The 25,643-nt window shown below is 41.9% G+C and overlaps 1 protein-coding gene across 1 annotated transcript in view; it reads right to left on the minus strand.

Moving 5' to 3' along the window:
- Positions 1–3,448: 3,448 nt before the first annotated feature.
- Positions 3,449–25,643, minus strand: part of TSPAN7 (tetraspanin 7) — a 133,750-nt gene continuing 111,555 nt past the window's right edge. Inside the window, exons 3-8 of the mRNA XM_033104190.1 lie at positions 23,316–23,390; positions 20,226–20,321; positions 18,648–18,803; positions 12,595–12,678; positions 4,668–4,743; positions 3,449–4,400 (exon numbers count right to left, since the gene is read on the minus strand). Coding sequence (XP_032960081.1) covers positions 4,675–4,743; positions 12,595–12,678; positions 18,648–18,803; positions 20,226–20,321; positions 23,316–23,390 — 480 coding nt within the window. The 3' untranslated portion in view covers positions 3,449–4,400; positions 4,668–4,674. The remainder of the gene's footprint in view (positions 4,401–4,667; positions 4,744–12,594; positions 12,679–18,647; positions 18,804–20,225; positions 20,322–23,315; positions 23,391–25,643) is intronic.

Genomic DNA, 25,643 nt, shown 5'->3' on the forward strand with positions numbered 1-25,643 from the left:
CACAGGCAGTGGGTGACCTGGGCCTGCATCGGAGCCCCTCCCAAGAGGCCCCAGAACCAATATAACTTGGAGGTTGGCTTCAGATCACAGCAGAGCACTGCCCAATTAGCCCCCCAAGTGGCACACCCAAAGGGTGGTCTCAACAGGCACCAGAACCCACTGAGGCAAATCTCATTCAGTGGGGTAAGCCCCCTGCACAATTAAAAATGGGCAGAGGACCTGAATAGACATTTTTCTAAAGAAAATATACAAATGGCCAACAGGTACGTGAAAAGGTGCTCAACATCACTAATCATCAGGGAAATGCAACTCAAAACCACAATGAGATATCACCTAATAGCTACCGTGTTTCCCCGAAAATAAGAACGGGTTTTATATTAGTTTTTACTCCAAAAGACACATTAGGGCGTATTTTCAGGGGATGTATTATTTTTTCATGTACAACAATCTACATTTATTCAAATACAGTCATGTTATCTTCTTCTGGAACATCGTCATAATGTACTAAATGCGTCCATCTGGTTGACGATCTTAACTGGGGCTTATTTTGGGGGTAGGTCTTATTTTCGGGGAAACATGGTATTAGAATGACTACTATCAAAAAACAAAAGATAACAAAAACTGGTGAAGTTGTAAAGGGAACCCTGTGCACTGTTGGTAAATTGGTAGGTAAATTGGTATACCCACCATGGAAAACAGTAGGCAGTTCCTCAAAATCTTCAACTAGATCAAACAATCCTATTTCTGGGTATAAATGAAATCAGGATTTCAAAAAGATATCTGCATCCCCATGATCATTGCAGCCTTTTTCAAAATAGCCAAGATATGGAAACAACCTAAATGTTCATCTATTAATGAATGGGAAAAAGAAATGTGGTGTATATATACAATGGAATATTATTCAGTCATGAGAAAGAAGGAAACTTTGCCATTTGTGATATGGATGGACCTTCAGGGCATCATGCTAAATGAAATAAGTCAGACAGAGAAAGACAAACACTGTATGATATCACTTATATGTGGAATCTAAAAAGGCCAAACTCAGAGAAACAGTGAAGTGGTGGTTACCAGTGGCTGGGAGGTAACGGGAATGGGGAGGTGTTGGTCAAAGGGTACAGACTCCTAATTATAAGATGTACAAGTTTTGGGGATCGAATGTACAGCATGGTGACTATAGTTAACAATACTGTATTATATACTTGAAATTTGCTGATAATGTATCTTAAATGCTCTCACCACAACAAATGGTAATTATGTGAGGTGATGGAGGTGTCCACTAACCCCACTATGGTAATCATTTTGCAATATATCAGTGTATTAAGTCATTATGTTGTACACCTAAAGCTTATACAATGTTATATGTCAACTATATCTCAATAAAGGCTGGGGAACAAAAGAATTGACTGTACACGAAAAAGGCAAGTCACAGGCTGGGAGAAAATATTTGCAATATATATGTGTAAGAAAGGACTTGTAGCCAGAATACATAAAGAATTCCTACAAATTAAGATAAATGAGTCTTTAAAAATGCAAAAGACTTGAACACCTCATAAAAGAAGATATCAAAATGGCCAATGGCAAAATGAATGTTCAATATCATTACTCATAAGGAGAAGGCAATTTAAAAAATCACTGCACACTCATAGAATGGCTAAAATAAAACAGACTGAGATATCAAGTTGGTGAAAATGTGGAACAACTAAAACTTTTTTACACTGCAGTGGGAATATAAATTAGTGTAATCACTTTGGAAAAATGTTAGGCAATACCCTCTAAAGCTAAATATACCTTATTTCTGAGCAATTCCACTCATGTGTTTATGTCTACCAAAAAGCATATACCATAATGCTCATTGCAGTTCTATTCATAGTAGCCAAAACCTGAAAGCAAGCCAATGTCCAGCAGAATGGATAAATTATGCTATATTCATACAGTGAAATCCTATACAATAATGAAGACAAGACTATGTTTACATGTACCACATAATCTTGGGGACAAAATGTTGAGTAAAAGAAGGTACATGAAACAGTCCATACTGCATCATTCCATTTATGTGAAGTCCAAGAACAGAAAAAACTAACCTATAGTAACGGAATTCTGAGTAGTGGTTACTCTTGGGGTGGTAGTGGTGGTTACTGACTAAGAAGGGGCAGAAGGGAACATTTAGGTGTGCTGAAAATATTCTGTGGCTGTAATACTGGTTTATACATCTGTGAAAATTCAAGTGGCACACTTACATTTTGTGCAACTTATCATACGTAAATGTTACACCTCAAAAAAAGTTTTCAATTTATGTCTTTTTCATTTCCTTTGAAGGAGGAATGTACATTATATACAAGGCATGCAAGGTTGAAACATGAATACTTTACATTTTTAAAGTCAAATCAACCTTGGTCCAAATGTTTCCCATTGAAATTATATATGATGAGATCGGAACACAATTTAGAAAATGTGTAGATTTCTTGCTAACCAGAGTATACTAATATTAGTATACTAATGAATACATAGTTTGCAAAAGGATGAACTATGGGTGGGGCTATTTAGGATTTTATAGAAAAGCCTCATTTCAATATATAATAAAATAGAAATTTAAAAATGACACTTTGAAAAGCTTTGAGCTATCTATGTTTCCCTAGAAGGGATCTCCTTTTGAAGAGGAAACAACCAAAGGTGTGGGACAGTGCCCTTTGTAAGCCTTTTAGGGTTTACCCCATGCAGAGTTCAGGCAAATGAATGCATATAATTAGAACGCCATCTCCATCCTAATTACACAGGCTGTTCTACAGAGAAAAGGGAGCTTTTTACATCCATTTATTTGGGAACAGATCAATATATGCTTTTACCAGTTTTGGGGTTTTTTTAAGGTGATGATTCATTAGAAGGAAAAAATAGATCACAGATAATGTATATTGTACCTATTGCTAAAATGCTCTTTAAATGAAGTGTAAGGATATCATACTTAGTTCAAACCAGGGCATGGGGACCACTAAATTGTATGGTATGATGACTTCTCTTCTCTGGATTGTGTGTATTCAATTCAGAGAAGAAGAAAGGAGGAAGGAAAGAATACATGCTCATTAGAAATGATGAAGGAAAGAATAGATGCTCATTTCCTTTTTTAAAAAAATGACATCCAGACTTTTAAAAACTCTCCTGAAATGTTTCCGCCTCTAGCCTGAAGGAATATGAAGGTTCTATTTTTGCAACCAACAATATATCCTTCTCATGACCAATGATTCAAGTTTCTGAAATAAAAAATTTCTAACCCTTCAACTTTTACTCTGTCCAATGCTATTTTGGTGGGGTGGGGTAGGTGCATGTATGGAGGGGTATGTCAGTGTGTACGGTGGTGTACGGTGGTTGTTAGCCAATCACTTGTGGGACAAGATGGAATAGAAATACGTGTTTTAAAACTTGTGCAATAAGCATAGAACAAAACCAGGACACAGGAATTTGTAATGACTATTTATTAATACATGTATCACAAATGTTCACAATATCAATGCATTCTTGTTGGCATGCTAGACAGAGGCATTATTTAAGATCTTGGAAAAATATTTTGACTTTTGTTCCCCCTTCATACTCATTTTTCAATTGTCCTTGATGTCTGTAGTGTCAATGCAAAGAAAACATACAGAAAGTAAAATAACACAATAGCAATTAATTGGGGGGAAAACAGAAGTAATATTATTTCCCTCACGGGAAGCAACAATACAGCTTTGTAATAGGATTATATGGGTTTCAACTGAGAGGCATAGGAGCACTAAACTATACATACCCAGGCATGTGACAATAATGAGGAAGGAGGCCACCTAAAGCTCAACAATTTCCTTCATGCATCACGCATGCTTTTTTTCTCCTCATGAATAATTCTGATGTACCTCTTTACATGTCCTAGGCAGCCTGGAGAAGGTAGGAAAAAGCCTTAGTAAAGGGCAAACCAAACTAAAGGAGATTAAGTCAAAAGAAGAGATAGCTGTTTATCTACATCAAGGGGTGTGGCATTTGTCAGTCATGATGAAGGGCTAACAGGAGCCTCCTACACTACATGCAAGGCCCAGCGGGGCCAGTGATGGTGTGATCACCAGTCACCTACGATGAGTGGCAGTTGGACCAAGTACAGATGGAGGAGCCTCGGGTGGGGTCCACTAGACTAGATGCAGGGAACCTGGCTACACTCTGGCACAACAGGGCTTCACAAAATGGAACACTACACATGATTTGGGCTGAAAGGCAGGGCAGAGACTGTGTGGGAGTGTCAGTTGTGCACGGGGTGGGGGCGGTTAGGGGGAGCAGGGCAGGTGTAATATGCACTGTGCTCTAACATTCTTTGGAAGTCTTTCAAGGATTGCTGCAGCTCTTTTCAAAATCAGGTCTCTTATTCCGTCGTTCGTGAAAGACTAAGAGAGAGATGAAAACATGTGAGTGACTCACCATGAATAAGGACTTAAAATAAGGTAATAAGCCAAAAAGAGCATTTGTACATCTCCCACCATAGCAACGATCACAGCTCCTCCCCAGCACCACAAAAATGAGGTTTTGGCACATGGACAAGTACCACTAAGATCAGGTAGCTAAGTGGATGGGCAGTACCCTTGCCCATTTAAAGGGTAGTACGTGCCCCAAAGGGAGAAACCTGAAATTGAACACTCCCTACCGCCACTCACCTTCTCCTTACACCATCTCATACTGGTTGGCCGTGATGAACCGGGACAGACAGCAGGCCAGCAGCATGCCGATAAGCTGTTCCAGGAAGAAAATTGAAAATGGCAATCTCAAGTCACTAAACTACATCCTGCATTGAACCCCCAAATACAATTTTTAACAATGTAGGGCTTTTATATACGAAGGGAAAGGGCACTACAGAAAAAGGTCAAACCTGAATTCAGTTGTGAAATCTATGTCTCAGGGAGTCTAACTACCAGTGAGGGACAACTGGAGGTTCTCAAACTGGCCATAAGGTTCTAGCTCACTTTGGCCATTTAAAAACAAATTTTGACACATAAGTAGTATTAAAACGTGTCCGTGTTATGAGAATAATGAAAAAAATTAAGTACACAGAATTAATGAGGTATTTTTTTAAATGCCAAAATTTAACTTAAAACTATAAACGCATGCATCGGGAAGATATCTCAATGTACTGTGATACCCTAGCCACACCTGGCTGACTGAATAGTTCTTTCCTCGAGACAACAAGACACTGTTCTTAATCAGGTGAGTTTGCCACTGAAAAAGTAATAAAGTTATGGTGTGTGAGAAAGGGGGGGTGGAGGGGAAGAGGGGTTTTAATTTCTTTTTGTCTCTCAACCATGTAGATACCTTAGACCTAAATAGGCCCATATACATCCAAGGTCCACCTCCTAGTTTTTCAGAGGTCCCAGAACAACCAATAACAGGGTATCTCCACCTCCTCAGAAGACCTCAGTCCTCTACCTGTATATGTGCTTTGACTTAACCCATAGCATAGGTAGATCTAATAAAAGCCATTGTGACACTATCAAGACATCCTTAAGCATATCTGTTCTGCTCACTGCAAACCACAATTCTCTCTCCTGACTCCGGACGATCAGCATCCTTTGGACAGGAGCCCAATTGTGTACTTGAGTCTGGAGGCCTACAGCTTCTCTTAGCCAAACGGAGTCCCTTCTCCTTAAACAACTGACCGTGTTTTATTGGATCAGAGTGGGAAGGACCTTTAGAGACTGTCTGGTACAGTGTGCTCCAAGTGTGGCCCCAAGGCCAGCAGCATCAGCATCTCCTGGGACCATGTTAAAAATGTTAATTCTCAGGCCCCACCGCAGACCCGCTGAATCAGACATCTGGGGGGGTGGGTCCCAGCAATTGGTGTTTTAACAAGCCTTCCAGGTTTTAACACCTCTTCCAGGTGAGAGGACCACTCATCTAATCCATCTATCTAGTTACCCTTATCTTACAGGTGAAACACCTGCGGCCACACCGGGCCCTCCTGTTGGTCAGGGCAACACCTGAATTCTGTTCTCCCTGGCTCTCTCCCCACCCGTGCAGGTTCCTGTCCACCTGCCTGTCTTTCTTGCTGAAATGCCTGATTCTTATCTTTCTTTTTAAAATTGAAATTGTGCTGTGAAATATGAAACTGTATCATCTGTCAGGTAAGGAAAAATCACCACCTTATTGGACTTACCCTGTCTCCTACCAAGGTTCTGGTCAACATCATTTTGTGGCACAAAATACATCGTATCATGCATGTACTGCCAGATGGCCAAAGGAACCGTGGCTGTAAATTCCAGATATTGCGCCAAATAAGAAGCTAAAATTCTCTCCACGAGTGCGAGGAGTTTGAACCTCACAGCTTGTCCCGTCTCTTTAGAACTGCCATTTTCCAGGACCAACCTACACCAGAATGCACTTGATACTCTCAAAAACCAGCTTCCAGCCGAAACAAATAAGTACTGGAGATGCATAGCACATTCAGGTATATCACGTTTTAATCCTTACCCCATCTCTGTGCAATATTACCATCCCAGTTTTCCAGATAAGGAAATGGGTTCAGGTAAGGTTAAAGAATCTCCCCCAAACCACACAAGTAACCCACACAGAGTTGAGGGTTCCACCCTCATCCCCTAGCCAAGAATAGCCCCTTTCCCCCACCCCCACTGCAGCACTAGACCCCTTTCCTTTCCAGAATAAGTCCTAGGTCTCATACCACCAGGGGTTCCTTCCTGCCTTATATTGCAAACTTTAAGCAGAGGGTTTTCAGTGGGCATCTCTTTATTTGATTTCAAGTTCCTAGACTTTCCTTTCTTTGTAAAGCTTATCACGTTAGTTTTTTCTCATTGCCCTCATGTGTGTTTTAAGCACTTACAATAGTCGCCATTCCACCTCACAGTTAGCAATGATCCTGGCCAACATGGTAATTTGTGAGCCACATGGCCAGGATAGTCTTTAGAACACCTAAGTATTTCTTGTATCTAAAATCTCTGCTTTCAAGGAAATATACCACGTCCCTCCAGCTGTTGTTCTCTCAACACAGGAACAGCATCATTTTTAAGCACTGGACATACTTTCTCACAGAAGCAATAACTTTTCAAAATATAAGGGAAAAAAACATTTTCTTTTAAACTTACTATATTTTGCATTTCTGGGGCAAGAACATACTTTCTTGTTTTTGCTCATGGAAGAAGACAGATTTATTTATTAAAAATTATTTTTTAATATCTACTAAGAAATATATTTTCCTAAAAATATGTCCTGAACTGAGGCACATATACATAGAAGCTATGTGAAAACAGTGTTTTATATACATTGGCTTTTTAGTTAATTCTAGTGCAAGAAAAACTAGGATTTGGAATAATGTAGGTGTTTTGAATTATTCACAGGACTACTGATTTCAAATTTAATAGTGTTTTCACCATATTCGAGAAAAAACTTTGATTGCTAATTTCCATAAGTACCAAGTTAAGGAAAAGTGGAGGTGGAGGGTGGAAGCATCCTATACTTAATGTCAATTATTACCAGATTATTTTTAAGTACATAACAAAAAGCCTGTTCAGCCTAAAGACATGTCCTCTTCCCCAGTCAGGGGCAGAGAAAATTCTCACTTGCCACTAGACCCAATTACTCTCTAGATAGAAAAATCCATCCTTATATAAATGAAATAGATAGAAAAATCCATCCTTATATAAATGAAACCTTTTTTTAAAAAGGTTAAATATATGTTAAAAGTGCCTCAAAAAGCAGAAGTCGGCTCTGTGGGATTCTGGGCTGCCCTGCAGAAGAACACTGCTGATATGCATTAAGGCTGCAATAGGTGGGCACTTGGACAAACTTCTGCTTTAAACCCTGGAGGGAGACAGGAAAAGGAGAGCTTGTCTCTTATGCTGAACACCCCTCAGGATGGAGACCTTATAGCCACCACTCACCCTTCCCATGGCTGGCGAAATGACTAATCCTGCACAGTCTAGGGAGCTTTCGCTCAGATTATTTAATTTGGTTAACTAAGACTTTGTAATTAGCATCCATCTAATTTTTTGAAGTAACTTTTTACTTTTACCACTATCTGTCTCATCAGTACTATATTCTGATTTCCTTTGGGTCGTGAAAACCTCTGGGAACTCCTGCTGCTTTAAGAACTGAGAAGCCAGAGAGGGAGACAAGAAGGACCCTCTACTTACAAAAGGCTGATTGCAGGCTTTCTGGAGGCACCCCCCACATAGACAGCTGAGGGGTCTGGGCAACACAAAGCTCTAGTAACACAGATTGCATCACTGGGGTTCTGCAAATTACCAGTAACGGGCCAACTTCAAAAGGTGGGGTGAGGGGCTAAGAGAGAGGCGGGGCCAAAGTCAACAAAGACATGAGATGTTAAAGGCAAAGGGCAAGGTCTCTTTCCCTGTAATCACCATGGGAAGCAAACGTGGCCCAATCCCTGATTCCTGAGGGGCAGAGAGAGGACAGCCAAAAGCTGCAAAGGCAACTTTCTTAACAAGACAGTGACAGGCAATAGGTTAAAATTGAGATTCTTATAATGCCTGTGGAGATTTTATGTTAATGACTTAACTAGGAAACAAAATAAAACTACCACGTCCTTGTGAAAATGCCAAGGAATCTTGTTTGAAATAAAACTGTATAAATGCTATTAGGGACCATCACAAAGGAGTAAATAGTTCCGTTAGCCTTATTCGACCATGTCTCATCAAGGCTATCAACAGCTTCGTCCTGGCCTCTACATAGAGAATATAAAGAAGTCCCAGGAAAGAATTCTGGCCCATAATGAATCATCCCAGAAGCTCATTGGGCTCTGGGAGAGGGATGAGGGTCAGGGGATGGATGGGTAGGAGGAGGATCTGTAGTTTTTGATGAGTACCTTTTCCCTTCCTATTCCACAGACTCAAACCCTTTAGGTATAAAGGCACAAAGTGAGTTCCCTTTAAGTGCTATCTGAGGCAAGAGCAAGGGTGATCTTTAGCCTAAATATTGAATACAGCAGACCAGGTGAGGAAGTCAGAATTATAATCCTGGACCTATAGTAACCACTCAACCTCAAGCAAGCCACTCTCCTCTCCCCTTCTTCAAAACAGCTCTACTGTCCATACTCAGGACTATAACATTCTGTGATGTGGGGATTTATTCCACTCTAACAGGTTCTAAGTCTAGTGAAGCCCTGTGTCTACTATTTATATTGGATATAGAAGTGCTAAATACAGAGGTGCAGGGGACACCTCACACCACCACCACCACCACCATCACTATGACTACTCCTACACACACACACACACACACACACACACGTGCATGTGCACAGACCAAGGCCAACCAAGGTGGGAAGCAGTGTCACAAATGGAGCACGGCAAGTGTTCATACTCAGACACCCTCATTCTTGGCTTCCAGGCCAGGGTGCAGGGGACGTAATGCCCCCGCATTGTGTGTATGTGTGTCTCTCTGTGTGTGTGTGTGTATCTCCTCAAACCCTCTTGAGTGAAAGAGTAGCTGCCAAAAAAGTAGGGAGGAGTACCCTATGAAAACACACTCAACCTCCTGCTATAAATTTATAGAGCAGCAAAACCTGCCCATCAAGTCTAGACAAATGGGCTTTTCCTTGAGAGTACAAAGACAATGGGAGTTTGTTGAGAGAAGTATTAGGTTGGTGCAAAAGTAACTACAGTTTAAAAGGTTAAAGATAATTGCAAAACCGCAATTACTTTTGCATCAACCTAATATTAAATGCCTGCCAGAATCCTGCTGTCCAAAAATAGAACTCGAGGGCTTTAAGTTAGCTAAATTAGCCAATAGGGACAAAGTTCTTGCAGTCTGTTAAAAGGCTAGACTCAGCTTAGTTTGTCTTGTACTTTATACCACTTTTAATATCCAAGACAACAGATATGCAAGGTCAGTTTGTTCCAAAAGATGATAGCATGGAGGTCACAAGAGCAGGTAAGGAAAAGGGCAAGGGGAAGGTAGAAGGCAGGTGAGGAAAGGTAGGTAGAGAGGTAGAGAGAGAGAGAGAGAGAGAGAGAGAGAGAGAGAGAGAGAGAGAGCTCAGTTGTTTCCTATATGCTTTGATCTCTCTGTGGCCTCTACTCAGTAGAGCTTGCTTTATTGTAGGAAGGCTAAGACATAGGCCAACATGATTGATTCATCAATATTAGCCAACATTTGCTAAGTTTTACTGTGACATGGGTCCTACAATTTTGAACACATGTAGCTAAAGCTTTGGTTCTGGGTCATTGACCAGAATCAGTATGGTTGCTTCTTCTTAAATAGGCATCTGGTAAGTGGCCACCAATGTCCCAGAAATGCAGGGGATCTACTGGCATCTGGAAGCCAACTTCAGCTTCCAGGAACCCTGAGGCTGCTGGCACCATTAAAAGCTGCAGTTCCTAACACATCTGGCTAATAAAAGCCAGCCGTGGCCATTCCTCTCCCTGCTGAGCATAACAAGACTTAAGTCCCTTCCCCACTGCATCTGTCTGGCCATGTGGGTGAATGATACTGACTGTGCAATGCCACCAGGCTTTGGGCTTTGTTTTCTTATGCCAGCAACTGGGTGATACCTTATCAGACCTAAACTCTCTGCAGAGAGTTTCTGTGTGGTGGTTCCTTGGGACCACAGCCCCTCTCTCACTGCCCCAGAGGGCCACAGAGTAAACTCAACAGTTCCTGTGTGAGGGATTTCTTCAAGGTAGCAGGGAGAGGTTAATGGTCATCAGGCCAGATAACCATTTGTCTAAGCACAAATCCCTTCACAGGGCTGCATGAGAAAGAAGTGGAGGAGAGGTATCAGTCAGGCCCTTTATGACTTGGGTCACTTCAGTAATGAAAACATGATTGCCCCCCCACACACCCCATCATGGCCACATGGGAATATTCTTGGGTGATAAGATGTTTTACCCATGAGATTCCAGGCTCTTTGAGGTGCTCTTCTCCCCACATAAAGTACTGGCATCATGTCCCTTTATGGCTCTAAGACAGCCATTAGGGAAGACTTGAGCACTACTCCTTCCTCCAAGGGGACATTCCTCCTCCACTGCCCAGCACCAGTCTGTCCTGCATATGGGTGTGAATGCTGCACATACGTGTGTAACGTCCACTTTATGTGCAAGCTGTCAAATGCACCCTGGACATCTGCATTGAACACAAGATCTGGGAGCCTCTCAAATGTCCCCTGGCTGTTAAAGATAAGTCACTGAAGTGTTAGTACTGAAATACGAGAGCAACCAGAAGAAAGTTCAGGGCAGTAACTTCTTTTGAAGCCTCTGGAGACTGGTTGATTGGCACTGTTTGTGACATCACTCTGGTTTGTCTGTGTGTTGGTGTGTTGAGGGTTTAATTTACTCCATGAGCTGCGAAAAACAAAGCACGGCCAAGAATTTTGGAACGGCCATAAGAAACACACTCGTGTTGGCTGAGTCCACATGCGCTTGTGAGGTGACGTGTCACATGGGTTTTTGTAACTGCTTAGAAAGGAAACTTTGCCACTTATCTAAGGCTAAGCCCTCTATTTGCAAAAACTACTCGGTTAATGTTCAATTCCTTGATCTAAGTGACATTTACCGGGGTTTGTTCATTTTGTGACAATTAAGCTGTATACTTAAAATACTTATAATTTGCTGCCACATTTCAAAAAAAAGTTTTAGGAACAAACTGGAATAAGATTATTGTTCAGCAGGAAAGAAAGAGGTACAAAGAAGTGGAGAAAAAGTAACTGTAGTCTGAGAGAGCCAATACATAATTCAGCCAAGTGAAATTAGAGCCATGGATACATTACTGAGATAATATTAATTGGGCTTTGTTGAAAAAATGATCTGTTGCTCTGAAACAGTTCCACAAGAAACATAAATTTTTTATTTGGCTGTTAAGTATATATGCCAATCCTTCTACCTATAGCAATATTATAGCAACAATATGTCATTTAGTCAGGTGATCAGAAGCCTGTGGGGTAGTATGCTGCCTGGTGAAGGTGGGCAAAATTTTAGATTTAGCTTAACCTTGTTCCATCCTTGAGTATCTGTGGCTTACTTACTTTGCATAATTACTTTTCCCACTGTTTCTTAGAGGCTAGGTAGAGATAAAGGGATATAAAATGTAATATGCAGGAAGTCACCTTCCTCTTAAGAAACAATAGTCAAACCTAAAGATTAACATACTGACCACAAAATGAAGTTGGCTAAATTTAGGCTTTCTTTAAAGGAAGAGGTCTCCTGCATGATCTATAGGAATTAAGAACAGAAAAGGGACAGACAGGTCAAGCAGGGAAAAAGCCTCCCCCTAAATCCCGATCAGCCATTTGATGTTTGGAGTTGTTTATGCTCCAATTAAGCCAGCATTTTTGTTCGGTTAACCTCCATTTGACCTACAGAAGAAGCAAGTTGTTTTTCTGGAGCTAGTCATTAGTTGAACTGTAACCGATATTCCCTTGATGGCAAAACTTCATTTAAGTTGAAAAAGGAAAATCAATAAACAGATGACCTGAGGACTAATGAGCAAGGAGTTCTGACCCCATCTATCAGCCTCTCCCAAGGCACAGGGAGGCGGGCAGAGAGTCTGGAGACCAGGGACGGAAAAGAGAGCAGGAGACAGGGGAAAGGCTTGACCGGACTACACAATTACATAGGCTACCTGGGAGAATGCAATTCCAAAAGCCACTCCAGCGATGATTCCCATGTTAGTCTCCATGAAACTGGTCACCAGATCATAACAACCCTGGAAACAGAGAGAGACGGTCTTGGAGACGTATTTGACCCAGGCCAGACTGGGCTGTGTTAACTTGCAACACTCCCACGTGCACTCCAACCTTCATTCGGCAAATATCATTGTAATGCACCCTAGGAACTTAACAGCATTATTCTCACACTTAAAAAAAAAAATGAAGATTTTCAAACATACAGAAAAGCATAGAGAGCAAGTACAATGAACCTGCAAATGACCCTTCTTCTAACATCACAATTAACATATGGCTAATCTTGTTTCACTTAAATCTCCCCAACTCTCATCCCCTGATTAGATTATTTTAAAGCAAATCATATATATATATATATATATATATATATATATATATATATATGCATGCATATACAGTTGACCCTTGAACAACACAGTGGTTGGGGTGCTGATGCACCACCCGCACAGTCAAAAATCTATGTATGACTTTTGACTCCCCTAAAACTTAAATTGTCCCTCAGTATCTGCAGGGGATTGGTTCTAGGACCCCTGTGGATATCGAAGAATGCTCAAGTCCCCGGTAAAAAATGGTGTAGATCAATGCATATAGTTGGCCCTCAGCATCTGTGGACTCCCAGATGTGATCGAAAAGAGTACAGGCATTTATTGAAAAAAGCCTGTGTATAAGTGGACATGCGCAGTTCAAACTGGTGTTGTTCAAGGGTCAGCTATATTTTGATCCACAAATGTTTCAGTAGTCGGATTAAATATAGCAAGATAACTGTAAAATCTATGACGCAAACATTGTAGACATACAGAAATAGACTTAAAGAAATGAAAAGGCATTCCACATCCTTGAACAGGAAGACTCAGCATCATAAGCATAGTTACTAACATTTCGACACCAAATGGCAAAATGTGATATAAAGTGAAATCATCTGGTTAGAGGGAGATGTTTGAATACCTGCCAACTTTACAGCATTTTAGGATTCTTCCTAAGGAGACTATTAAGTTTTTTTTTTTAATTATTATTAATAGGGAAAACCTGTGTTCTAGAGTCTTTTCCACAAATTTCCTATATGCCCTTGAACAAGTCACTTCCCCTTTGTGGATGTCAATAACTTTATCCATAAAATGAAGGAATTTAACATACTACGAAATCGCTAAATGTTGAGATTAAAAGCAACACCAGTTTTACCAGTTCCAGTGTTAGTTCAAAACTTCATTATTCACCTTTCTTTAAAAGAAATGATCTGGTTGGCATTCAACAGCATTGCTGAACAAGTTTTTTGTTCTTGTCATTTTGGATTACATTTTATCAATCCAGTACAGCTAGGAAACACCAAATTTTGTACATCACCAATAATGCAAAGTCAAAAACTAACTCTACCTGTTAAATCCCAAACAGCAGGGGGGATAGGGAATGGGAAGGGTAAGAGGAGAAAGGAGGAGGGGAAGGGGAAAAGAAAAGGGAGGGGAAAAGGAGGAGGAGGAGGGAAGGGAGAGAAGGAGAAACAGGGAGAAAGAGGGAGGGAGAGAGAGAGAGAGAAAGAGAGAGAATTTATATGTTCATTTGGAACTGGGCCAAATCAACCTAGACTTCTGAACTGACGTATACAGCTTTGGAAGACACGGTCATTTTCCAGTTTTCTGAAAAAGGGCTTCAACTTGAATGTATAAAGTCTGTGAAAAATCAAGACATTAATTTTATAAACAGAGTAAAATGGATTGTTATTTATCAAGAAAGGCACATTAAATTGCAATAACATCTGAAGAACAAAAACTATGTCTCCCATTGTTAAATTCTTGAAGAACTCCCATTGTTAAAAACTTGAAGAATTTAACATTTCTCATAGCTTGTGAAAATCCTGAATCTTCTAATAAGTGATATTTTATGCATTCACAGTCTGTTTGCAGAGAAAAAGACACATTAACTTAGCAGCAGTGCTTTGACACATGTTTCCAATGCAATGGACAGACTATACTCCATAGTTACCTGATGTAAATTCGAAGGCCAGGGCAGGGGTGGGAAAGGAAATACATTATTACTCATGGGGAGTTTTGAAATTTGATTCTCTCTTTATAGTAGACGCTTGCTTGCTGAGTTCATTTTTACTAGTGAAACTGTATATCGCACTATTTTTCAAAAGGTTGTGGAAGGGAGAGCCGTTTGGGTTAGGAAGAATTCAAAGCGAGAAGAAAGGTGGATAGTCTAACACTTTCCCAAATGGTAGCAGCTAAAATAGAGTTTTGCCGTGCTGGCCATCATGACTGTATCTTCCTTCCAGTGCTGGTCGATGGTTGGGCAGAGGAATGAAGTTCAGACTAGCACCAGTGTTAGGTCGGCTCCAAATATGGAAATACAAACCCAATAATAAAACGTAGAAAGAAGTGAGGTGGGCTATTACCTTATTCTGCACAATAGATTGGCATAGACATAGAAGTCCTGTGAACTTCAATTCTCCATATAAGCTGACTATGTTTTTCTAAAGTATGATTTCTACTCCATTTTAGGAGATTTCAGAGTCAGTCACATTATTTTTGATATTTTTCTCTCACTCCAACCAGTAAGAGAAATCAGAAAAACGAAGTAGATGCCTGGCATTGGTACAACTGCAGCAAAATCCTTCTCTCTAAACCTTGTTCCTCAAAGTGGGGTTCTTCCACAAGCAGCAGCAGCAATACCTGAGATTGAGTTAGAAATGCAGAATCTGAGGCCCCACTCCAGACCTACTGAATTAGAATCTGCCTGGGTTATTTGTTTTTAATGCATTTTAACGAATGTAAATAATATCCCCAGATGTTTCACATGCCCAATAAAGTTTGAGCAGCACTCTTCTATAAGAAAAGTTCCCCCACTATTTTTTATTCCAAATAAGAAACCAAACTAATGAATCATATCAGTAACAGGGTTACTTAAAATGAGAAGATAAAAGTGATTTAGCTTCCTTGTTTAAACGATACAAGACCAAGGTTAAAATCAATGACTTCTACCTCTGGATTTAGCTCTGTTACTCACCATGTGGACCCACAAGCCCATTTTCCAGATCTCAGCATAGACCTGCAGACTACAAGAACTGCCTTGCTACACAAGGCCAGGCCCTGTTTGCATTCCACTTGAAGTTCTCCACTAAACGATGATCTTATCGCCCACAACGATCTCTTTTAATTTCCTAAAATGAAAGCCTGGTTGTCAGGCGTGAGATAAACCTACAGAGGCCTGCTAAGTGTCCTAAGAAACACCCAGAAACAGAACAGGTAATTTGCTCACCCTCTCAGCACATCTAAATCAACACGGTCACCAATGGAAAACATGTGTGAGTGGCAGACTTTCAATACCGCGAGTAGACGGCTAGTCCCAGACAGGTTCTGGGAAGTGGTATCTCGGTAGCTGCCGACCTGAATAATTCTCATCCTCTTGCCTCTGCTCTGAAAAAATGTCAAGGATTTCCTATGGAGGAGGGACACAGTCAATGGCTATTGGCCAACTGAACCTACAGACATGTCATCATCCTGTTAAACAAAAGCAAAATAAACTCCGTCCCCCAAACAAAACAATAAATATCCTGCTTAACTATTCTCCCCTCCTTTCTGCCATCTCCCAGTTATTTATACAAGGTAGGTTTCTCAGGCTGCCACATAAGAGCCAAGAGTCGTCTTTCTGTGCTGTCAGAGCAGAGGGTTCAAAACACCAAAAGACTTATGAGGATTTAGAATGTATTTATTCTCTCTATAGGATTCTCTCTACAGGATTCCACGTAACTAGAATGAGGCAGTACTAACGCCTCCTGGGGGAGGGAGCCAGTAGGGGGGCTAATCTTTATGAGCATCTACTATTACTATCTCTACCCATCTGTTTCCCACCTTTTATAGATGAGGTATCAGAGACTCAGACCTGAGAAGTACCGTGTTTCCCTGAAAAATAAGACATAACCGAAAATAAGCCCTAGCATGATTTTTCAGGATGGTATCCCCTGAACATAAGCTCTAATGCGTCTTTTGGAGCAAAACTTAATATAAGACCCCGTCTTATTTTTGGGGAAACACGGTAATTTGTCTCAGAGTTTCATGTGGGCATTAAATGAGAATATCTAATGAAACTCAATGAATGATTTTCCGTTTTCACTCACTTTTTCTCCTCTCAGGGAGCCAGGCTGCAGAGTATAAGGGAAGTGAGAGATATGTTGAGCACCTCTTCTGGGTATTTGAGGTGCTCAGGAAAATATAAAGTAGGATTGTGGGGAGGGGCGGGGAGTGAGGTCAATTTGTAGGTTATCAATGCAATGAAAAAAGGCTACCCTATCTTTCATTCTGGAAATAATTGTCAGGATTATACAAGTGCACTATGGGATATGCCTGTAAACTTGCTTTTGAATACTAACAAAAGATCCTTCCTACAAGGACCAGCTGCATCATTTCTAATAAAAGCCACAGTATGGTACATTGGAAGGCAAACTTCACCATCATCATCCTGACGTTCACATCACAGCTAACATTACATGCTACAGTTAACATTTCTTGTGTCCTTCCTCTGTGCAGGCACCAGGCTTTAGAGACTTTATATCATTCAATCTTCATATCAATCCTACAGAGCAGGAACTATTATCTCCATTTTACAGATGAGAAAAACAAGACCCAGAAAGGTTAAGACACTTGATCAAGATCGCATGACCAGCAAGTAGCTGAGACAGAATTTAAAGTAGAGTCTGACTCCAGACCACATACTCTGGACTTCTAGACCCTCCACTTTCACAAAAGAAGAGAAAATTTGGGTGTAAAGACTTGTATCAAAGCTTGATGACTGCTGTGTCTATAAACAATTTCCTGAGGCTCTGGCACGCCAACATCTCACTGCCATAAAGCGCGTCTTGCCTTTTATAAATCGGAGTATCCACCATCTGCTAGACAAGCTTGGCACTTCATAAAATGGCAGCATAATGACATGTATGGAGATGCAGTGGGGATATCCATGAAGAAACCAGAAGCTACCTTGCTGTTGAGAGGTGAAGGAGGCCTCCAACTTTGGGTTCATAAGGAAACTCCAATAGGAGCAGATGTCCTCTTAGCCAAGACATGACACCTTACCTTACCACACCAATAGCAAAGTAATAAGCTCAGAATGACAAAATGAGCTTCCAGAATGGCAACAATGCTTGGCAGCATTTATGCTACAAACACCAACGTTAAATGGATAAAATACAGAAAACGTCTCTTAAAATTCTAATCTTGAGAGAATGAATGATTCAGTAGTTGACCCAGATCACATAGAATGTTGAAGATCTTAGAAGAATGGAACTTTATCTTAGTAAGAAAAGAAAATTTACCTGATGGCCACATAACCACAGGTAAACTCAATAGGAGGGTTTTATTCTCCCTTGTGTTTACCAAAATAGATTTTCTACCTGGCATTTCTCTGACTGCTGAAATTTCATTTCCCTCATTTCCACTACATACTCAATTTCACGTTTCTTTTAGCCAGTTTTGTTTTCTCTCTCTCTAATTTCTTTTGGAGTCAGGATGTCGACAGTGAGTTGAAGTGGAGTTGCTGATTTCTTTTCCTAGAGCAGTGAACTCCCTAAAACAAAGGCCACCCTCCTAGCAGAAGCAGATGCTGTCTGTCAACTTGACTCCCCCTTCCTGCTAAGGACTGACACCCAGCTGTGAATAATTTCATGTTGAGAAGATATATTAAGCAGAAGAAAGACACCCAGAAAGAAGAAAGCCAACATTCCCTGACATCACCATCAGGGTTAACAGAAACCACTTGCTAAACCTTCCTAACTATATGCCTGGTCCAATTCTTGTGAGAGGGATGCCAGGCTGAGTTGAGTCACAGCTTTCTCCTTCAGAAGTGGGCAGCCTCGAGTGGCTCTCCCAGCCAATAAAGGACCACAAAGGAGTATTCTTGACTCCCTCTTAAGACTACCATGTCTAACCTACGTCTCAGAAACAAAACAGCCCTCCCCAAACATTCACCACTGATCCCATCAGGGCAGAGAGGAAGCAAGTACCTTCTGGTTAACTTTGGTGGCGGCCACGGTCAAGTTGTGCAGATCCTGGGGATTACAATCGGTTTCGTTCATGCAGCAACTCGGGGGGATGCCATGCTGCTGGAAGTAGGGGCTGGTGCTCCAGTTGGTGTAGTTCTGCACACCACAGCAGCTCAGCTGTTAACAGGGAAAGGAAAAGAATCAAAGTGTGGCAGATCAAAGACTATGTTCTCCTCACTCACCGCCCTGCAACTTTTCAAAGAGAAACAGGGGCCAAGCCTCTAAGTCAACAGGCACAGCTTTGGTGAGTACAGATGAGCTAAAGCTCCACTCACAACGATGCTCACTGGGAAGCCCATTTGAACTCAGAGAAGGAAGGTCGTCCCAGATGACAGGCCGTGTTGGCTTTCGTAGCACGTCCACAAAGCACAGCAGTATTTCTCTGGCCTGGCTAGCCATCGAAACCACCTGTGTGTTTGGGTGATGTTCAAGGTATCGAGCAACTCAGTGAGGATTGGTGATGGGGGAGCTGAGGCAAAAATGGTTTTCAAAAGCCCTTCTAAGGATCTATACTGAGAACTAAACAAACGGTTTAAGGAAAGCAAAAGATGCACGTAGATGAAGAAAGAGAGCTGGTGCTGGTAAACTCCAGCCCAGCAGCTGCCTGGTTTTGTAAATGAAATTTTATTGGGACACAGCCAGGCCTCTTTCTTTACGTGTTGTCTATGGTGGCTTCTGTGCCACAGTGGCAGAGATGAGTAGTTGTGACAGAGACTGCATGGCCTTCAAATTTACAGAAAAGATTGCCCAACCAGTGACACAGAGAATATTAAAACAAATGGGACAAAAATATAATTTGTGTATCTGGGTAAAAGGTATACAGTTCCTTGTACCATTCTTGCAACTTTTCTGGATAAGTTTGAAATTTTATCAAAATAAATTACCCCCAAAATTAAAATACTGCTTCTGAAGTAAAACAAAACAAAATAAACAAACAAATGAAAACCACCCCCAAACCAAAAGCCTCCATGGGTTTTTGATGGGCTTAAGCACTAGCACCTCCCCTCCTGAGTGACTCCAGACAAGGAAACACTTATTTTCCTCATATCCTCTGTAAAGCACCAGGCAGCCTGGGCCACTCACACCTCACCTGACTGATCTTCAGTTTCTTCTAGGTCCGCTCTCCATCCCCACTGCACTGCCCAAGCCAGTGAACGCAGTTTACTTGAGCTCTCCACCCAGACTAAAGACACTATTTCCGGAACGCCAGCCTTTAGGAACCAACTCTAAACGAGGCTGTTAATACACTCACTGCCTACCTCTTTCAACAAGGCTTCAGACTTTAAGGGCAAACTGGCTTTCCTTGGGATGTTCACCATCCTTACTGATGAAAAGCAGACCAGAGACTGGGATGCTTCTTGACACTAATTACCTGGATACCTGGACCCTGGACAGGTACTGGATATCAACGCTTGGAAACGGAACTGGACCAAGAGCTGGAAAACTGGAATCAACAGCAAATGCTACTGGTCCAACATCAGCAGCAGCCCACAAGGCTAAGGCCAGTCCTTGCAGGCAGTTCCCTTCCCTGGAACTTACGCTGCGCTGTACGTGGTCCACCGCCCGGCTCCTCTCATCATTGCCATTGTAATTCTGCATGGCATCCGTGTAGGTCCTCAGGAAGGTGTCCTTGATCTATGGAAGACATGGAGGAATGGGTTCTGCTCCACGGCAGCCCAAACCGACTCACGCGTCTTAGCAACTTCTACCCTAAAAGAGCCTCTTCTAAAGTCTCGGAGTAAGTCTAAGCAAGGGAGAGAGAATACCCTGTTTTCTGAGACGAAAGAGCTCAGGAAATTCGCCCAGGGTTTATTAGTATTAGCTCAGGAATTTAAAAGAAGTCGTTCCCTTTACCCCTAATCCAGAGGAAGCCTGCCTGGTGAAAGGACCCACTGAAGTGGCTGGTCAGTTTGTAAAAGGGCTTTGGTGGTGAACCACTAAACTTGGGTTTTCTAGTTACTTTCTCTGAATTAATTAGTGCCCATGTTTCTTTTTTTTTTTAAATTTATTGGGGTGACAGTTGTTAGTAAAATTACATAGATTTCAGGTGTACAATTCTGTGTTACATCATCTATAAATTACATTGTGTGTTCACCACCCGGAGTCAGTTCTCCTTCCATCACCATATATTTGATCCCTCTTAGCCTCATCTCCCACCCCCCACCCACCTTACCCTCTGCCATCTTTCTTTCTATAACTTTTCTGCCCTTCCTCAGAAGAATGACAAAGGACAAGCCACTGGGGTCAGGAAAACCAATGTTTTGACCAGAAACATCTTTATTCTAGCATAGAGGAGTGGGGCAAAACCAACTTTCACTTATATGTCTTTACTAAGGCCAAAAAGAAGAGGCTAAAGAACACGAACCTTTCTTGTTAATAAACGGTTAACAAAATCCTTTCTCCTCTGTGAACACATTTGACCTTTGGTTAACTCTCAAGCTCTGTTCCCCCTGGAAACCTGCTGAAGGTGGAGGGTCAGGTGTGTTACCAGGCAACCCCACTTCACAGTAAAAGGGTCCCTGACTGGTGAAATTACCCTGGACTGGGAGGACAGCAAATGACAATAATTACCTGGTGGGAGGCTTAGGGCTAAGTATAGTGACTCTCCTAACTAGGCAATTTCCTTGCTGAGATACTGGATGCTATGCCCACGGGACACTTACCAGAGAAAAGGAGACACTGGTTACATGGAGCTTCTAAGCCCAGGTGGCTACCACACCCGGCTGTGTCCTCTCATTTCACTGTACCTGTACGGTCTCTTAGGGGCGGGTGGGTGTCCACTTTGTGGACTCCGGCTGAAGAAACAAACCCTCTGCTGTCCTGCTGTGCTTCTCTCACCATATGCTTGTGAGTAAATGGTGCTAAATGTCACCTATTGTCATCATGCGTGTGTGACTGTTTAGCCACACTCAAAACCAGTACTGGTGGACAAAGAGTGGCATTGTAAACCCTCCCCATCACTCCCGTAAGTGTTTCAGATGAAAAACTTAGGTGGATGAGGTCGTCCAGGCCCTAGGTATCAGGAACCATTAAGAGAACATCCCCTAAGTGGAGCCCAGTCACAGCAGCACAGGGGAGGAAGGTGGGCAAGGGCTCAGGTAGGAGCCAGCCAGGTTGTGCATGGAGTTCACAACACATGTACTGGGGGTACCTCTAGGGCTGTCAAGACTGTGATGTCATCAGATTTCGCCTCACCTGAGAATAAGAATGGGGCTTCTAATTCCAGATGCACTGTGCATATGAAATGGGTTCTAGAAGTCAGCCCTGGCATCTGAGATACCATCTCTGATAAAGGGAAAAACCAGGGCGATAGGGAAAAGGGACAAAAAGTGCATAAAGCAGACTCACTGGGCACTTAACTTGTTCTGAGCACAATAGCAGGACCTGAGACAGACGATGCCAAACTTCCAAGAGCCACAGAAACACTTCAGTGTGATTTCCTGCTACTTTGTTCCTTTCTAATACATGAGTATCTACTTCTGGTTTGACTGCTATTTACAGGGCACAATAACGGATTTACAATAATGGATTTTTAAACTTTTGGCATTAGAACCAGAACTTTATTGTAGCATACACACTTTCTAACCTATCATCAATATACCGGGGGTGCCAGAAAAATGTATACAAGTGGATACTTTGGTCAACGTTGCCCAAGCAGTAGTTCACCGTCATCAGAAGTGTCTGGGCACTGATGGTAACCACTCTGAGCACCTTTTGTAATTGCAGAAGTCAAACGTGACTTGTATTCATCTTTTGTCACCAGTATATATTGAGTATTACAATTTTAATAGTTTTCCTTTCTTAAAATGTATATATACTTTTTGGCACCCTCTGTACACATCTGAAAAGTGATACCACAAGCAGCTACGGGCAGCATGAGAACGTCTCGTCTCTGCATTAGCGTTGATCCATCATCTAGAACAGCTACCGTGACAGTACATGGAAGGATGACCACACGAATCACAGGACAGCTGACAGTGTCCTTGAAACCAACCGTTGTGATCACAAAACAGTGTTCAGAATTCTTTTTCCCCAGCTTTAGAAATCTAAAATTTTACATGTGAATTCAAAACAAAGCGCTGTAGGGGTTTTGGATCATGACTGGCTTCTCCCCTTTTCCCTCAGCACCATGCAAAGCAGCTGGGCTCCTCACTACTGGGCTGTGGATTTTACCCCTGGGGCAGCAGGGGAGGAGAGAAGAGAGGACCGGCTGCTCTGGGGAAATCTCGTGCTTTGTCTTTGGGCCATAACTAGTTTGGCTTACCTTTGCAATCTCAGAAATCCTGTTATACAGATACACACTTGGACCTTGCTGAAGCAGGCTGTTTTAAAAGCAGTCTTTAATCTATATTGAAGGTCACTGCTTTAAAACAAGGTGGAGAATCATTTTCTATCATAGCTATATAAAGAAACAGCGTGAGGATCAACACCTAAGGTTTCGAGTTTGGTGAAATTCCTACATTTAAAATTTTATTGGCATTTCAGCCCGTATTACATGACATTTGGAAAATAGCGATACCACTAGAGATGCCAAGTAGCCTATATGCGCCCTTTTTACATTTCATGAGGTTTCAGAATTCCTCCTCCCAAAGACCCTTTAGCTGAGAGCTCCAGTTTGTGTATACGCACCTCATGACGAAACACGAACCCTGAAATGCCAGCTACAAGCTCAGCCAGGAACACCAGGGACAGAAACATGGCATACTGAAAATCAAGTGGATAATGACAAAGTCAGATATGTCAAGATTCCGAAGAGTGCTTCTTTGGGGTAGGTTACTTCTTGTCAGGGGGGATCAGACAAATCCTCATATTCCCTAGCAATGTTTACGAAAAGTTTAAAACTACTCGTCTCCAGATTTACCCACATGAGCCTCAATATAGGAATGTGTCTGTTTAATATGCACAAGCATTTTGGGGCAGACATGCTGAGGAGAGCTCATCCAGGAACTGGCCTCATGCCTGTCAGGCTCAACCAGGAGAAATCTGGAAGAGCTTTTTAATACTAAGGTATCCGCCATTTTGAACATTAGAATTTTTGAGCTAGAGGGTACTCTGGAAGTCACAGGACACAGTTCTACTCTGACTGGGAATCCTTCATACCACCTTCCTCATTGTGGTCATCTGGCATCTGCCCACATCCTCCATCGAGCATCTGCAAGCCACGCCGACTCCCTCCACCCACCCACCCCCTGCAATCTATTCAATATTCAAACTGTTCAGCTGCTGGAAAGACTTCCTTTCCCTCGGCCACAGTCTTCCACTGTGTAGTCTTCCACTTGTAACTTCCACTTGCTGGGGTTGGATCTGCTTTCAGGAGGCACAAGAACCAGCCTAACCTCCTTTTTTTTTACAACAGACCCTTCAGATGTACAAATAGCCAGGGGCAAACCTGCTGCTTTTCTTCATTTGGACAAACCTCTCTAGTTTCCTTAAGACCATCTCGTAGAAAATGACCTCAAACTCCCTCCCTTCGGCATTGTATCCCTCCCGTCCTCACAGGAAGACCAGAATGTGCACAGGTTGGCCTTCGTCCTCAATACTGCAGTCAGACCCGGATGCAGCACCCACAGCAGTGGCCAGCGGGCTGCTTACGTCCCTGGTTCTGCACACTACGTGGACTGGATAGCCCTTAAAAAAGCAAATATGTTACGCTACTGACTACCAGTGGTTTCAGACATCTAAAATCCTTAGTGCTTCTTACTCACTTCATGCTTCCTGTACTTTCCAAGTTGATTTTGTATGTGTGCGTGTGCACAACTAAATTCAGGGATATTACATGGCACGTATGAGACATTAAGGGTTTCCATTTTTGTGACTTTGAAAAGCAGATAAAAGGAAAGAATCTATTCCTTTCCTACGAGGTATATGCCTTAAAATCTGCTTTTTCTCATCTCAAAATGAAATTCAACAGTCCCAGCATTTGGAATGGCCCTAGGTGATGCTGTAGAATTTAGATAGACTGCACGTGGCCACATGACTTCCTTGTAAAGTGTACATATCTCCTGACTGTGTACATATGTACACAGGACCAAAACTTACTTTTCTCAGCTAGTGGTACATATTTAAAAGGAAGAAATACTGCCTTAAAATGCCAGTTTCATTTGAAATATTAACAAAAGTCTCTACACACAAGTACAGCCATTAAAATATCAAACACAGTTATGAGTAGAATGTCCCATGTACATGACTTCTCTCTTTCGAGTTGGTACAAAAATGCAGGTAGAAGCACAGTTTGTTCCAGGGAGAGTCTCACACCAGGCCTAGACTCCACCAGAAAGCCCCATGGAAAATTAACTGTCAGGAGGCAGGTGGGAGAAAGGATATTGGACTCTGTGGTCACAAGTGCTCCTAGGTTTGAGTCCTCGCCATGCTACAGACTAACTCTTACAAAAGAAGCAGTGTCTCTGGGACTCCGTAGAGTAGAAATAGTCATTTTCAGTTGTTTTGCAATTAATGAGGTGAAGTGACGACTGTAAAATTCTAGATTGGCAGTTAATCAAATGGCTTCTGCTCTTGTCAGCCAAATCAGCAATTTTTGGTCTCTAGAAGTCCCCTGCTTCCAGGAGCTTCCAGAGAACAGCTCCTTCACCTTCAGAAGGCCTTGGCCAAAAGCCTATTGGGAAGAGCTTGTACTAAATACAGGTGGTAGCGTTGAAGTTTTCTCCAAATGAACATACCGTACTAACATAACACTGACTCTGGAAAGAGACATATAGGAGTTCCAATCCCAGCTCTCCCCACATTAGCTGTGTGAACCTGAGCGTGTTATTTAACCTCAAAGTCTTTATCACCTAATATGAAAACACAACCTGCATTTCACAGTGGTGGTGAGGAATAAATAAACTGTAGTATGTACCCAGGACAGCATCTAGCAGGTAAAAGGAATAAATGATGGTTTTTAAAAAACCAAAACCAAACACAAAACAAAACCGTAAAAATTTATCTACTCCCCAAAAG

The sequence above is a fragment of the Rhinolophus ferrumequinum genome, chromosome X (genome assembly GCF_004115265.2).
Source record: "Rhinolophus ferrumequinum isolate MPI-CBG mRhiFer1 chromosome X, mRhiFer1_v1.p, whole genome shotgun sequence".
Taxonomy (NCBI): Eukaryota; Metazoa; Chordata; class Mammalia; order Chiroptera; family Rhinolophidae; genus Rhinolophus; species Rhinolophus ferrumequinum.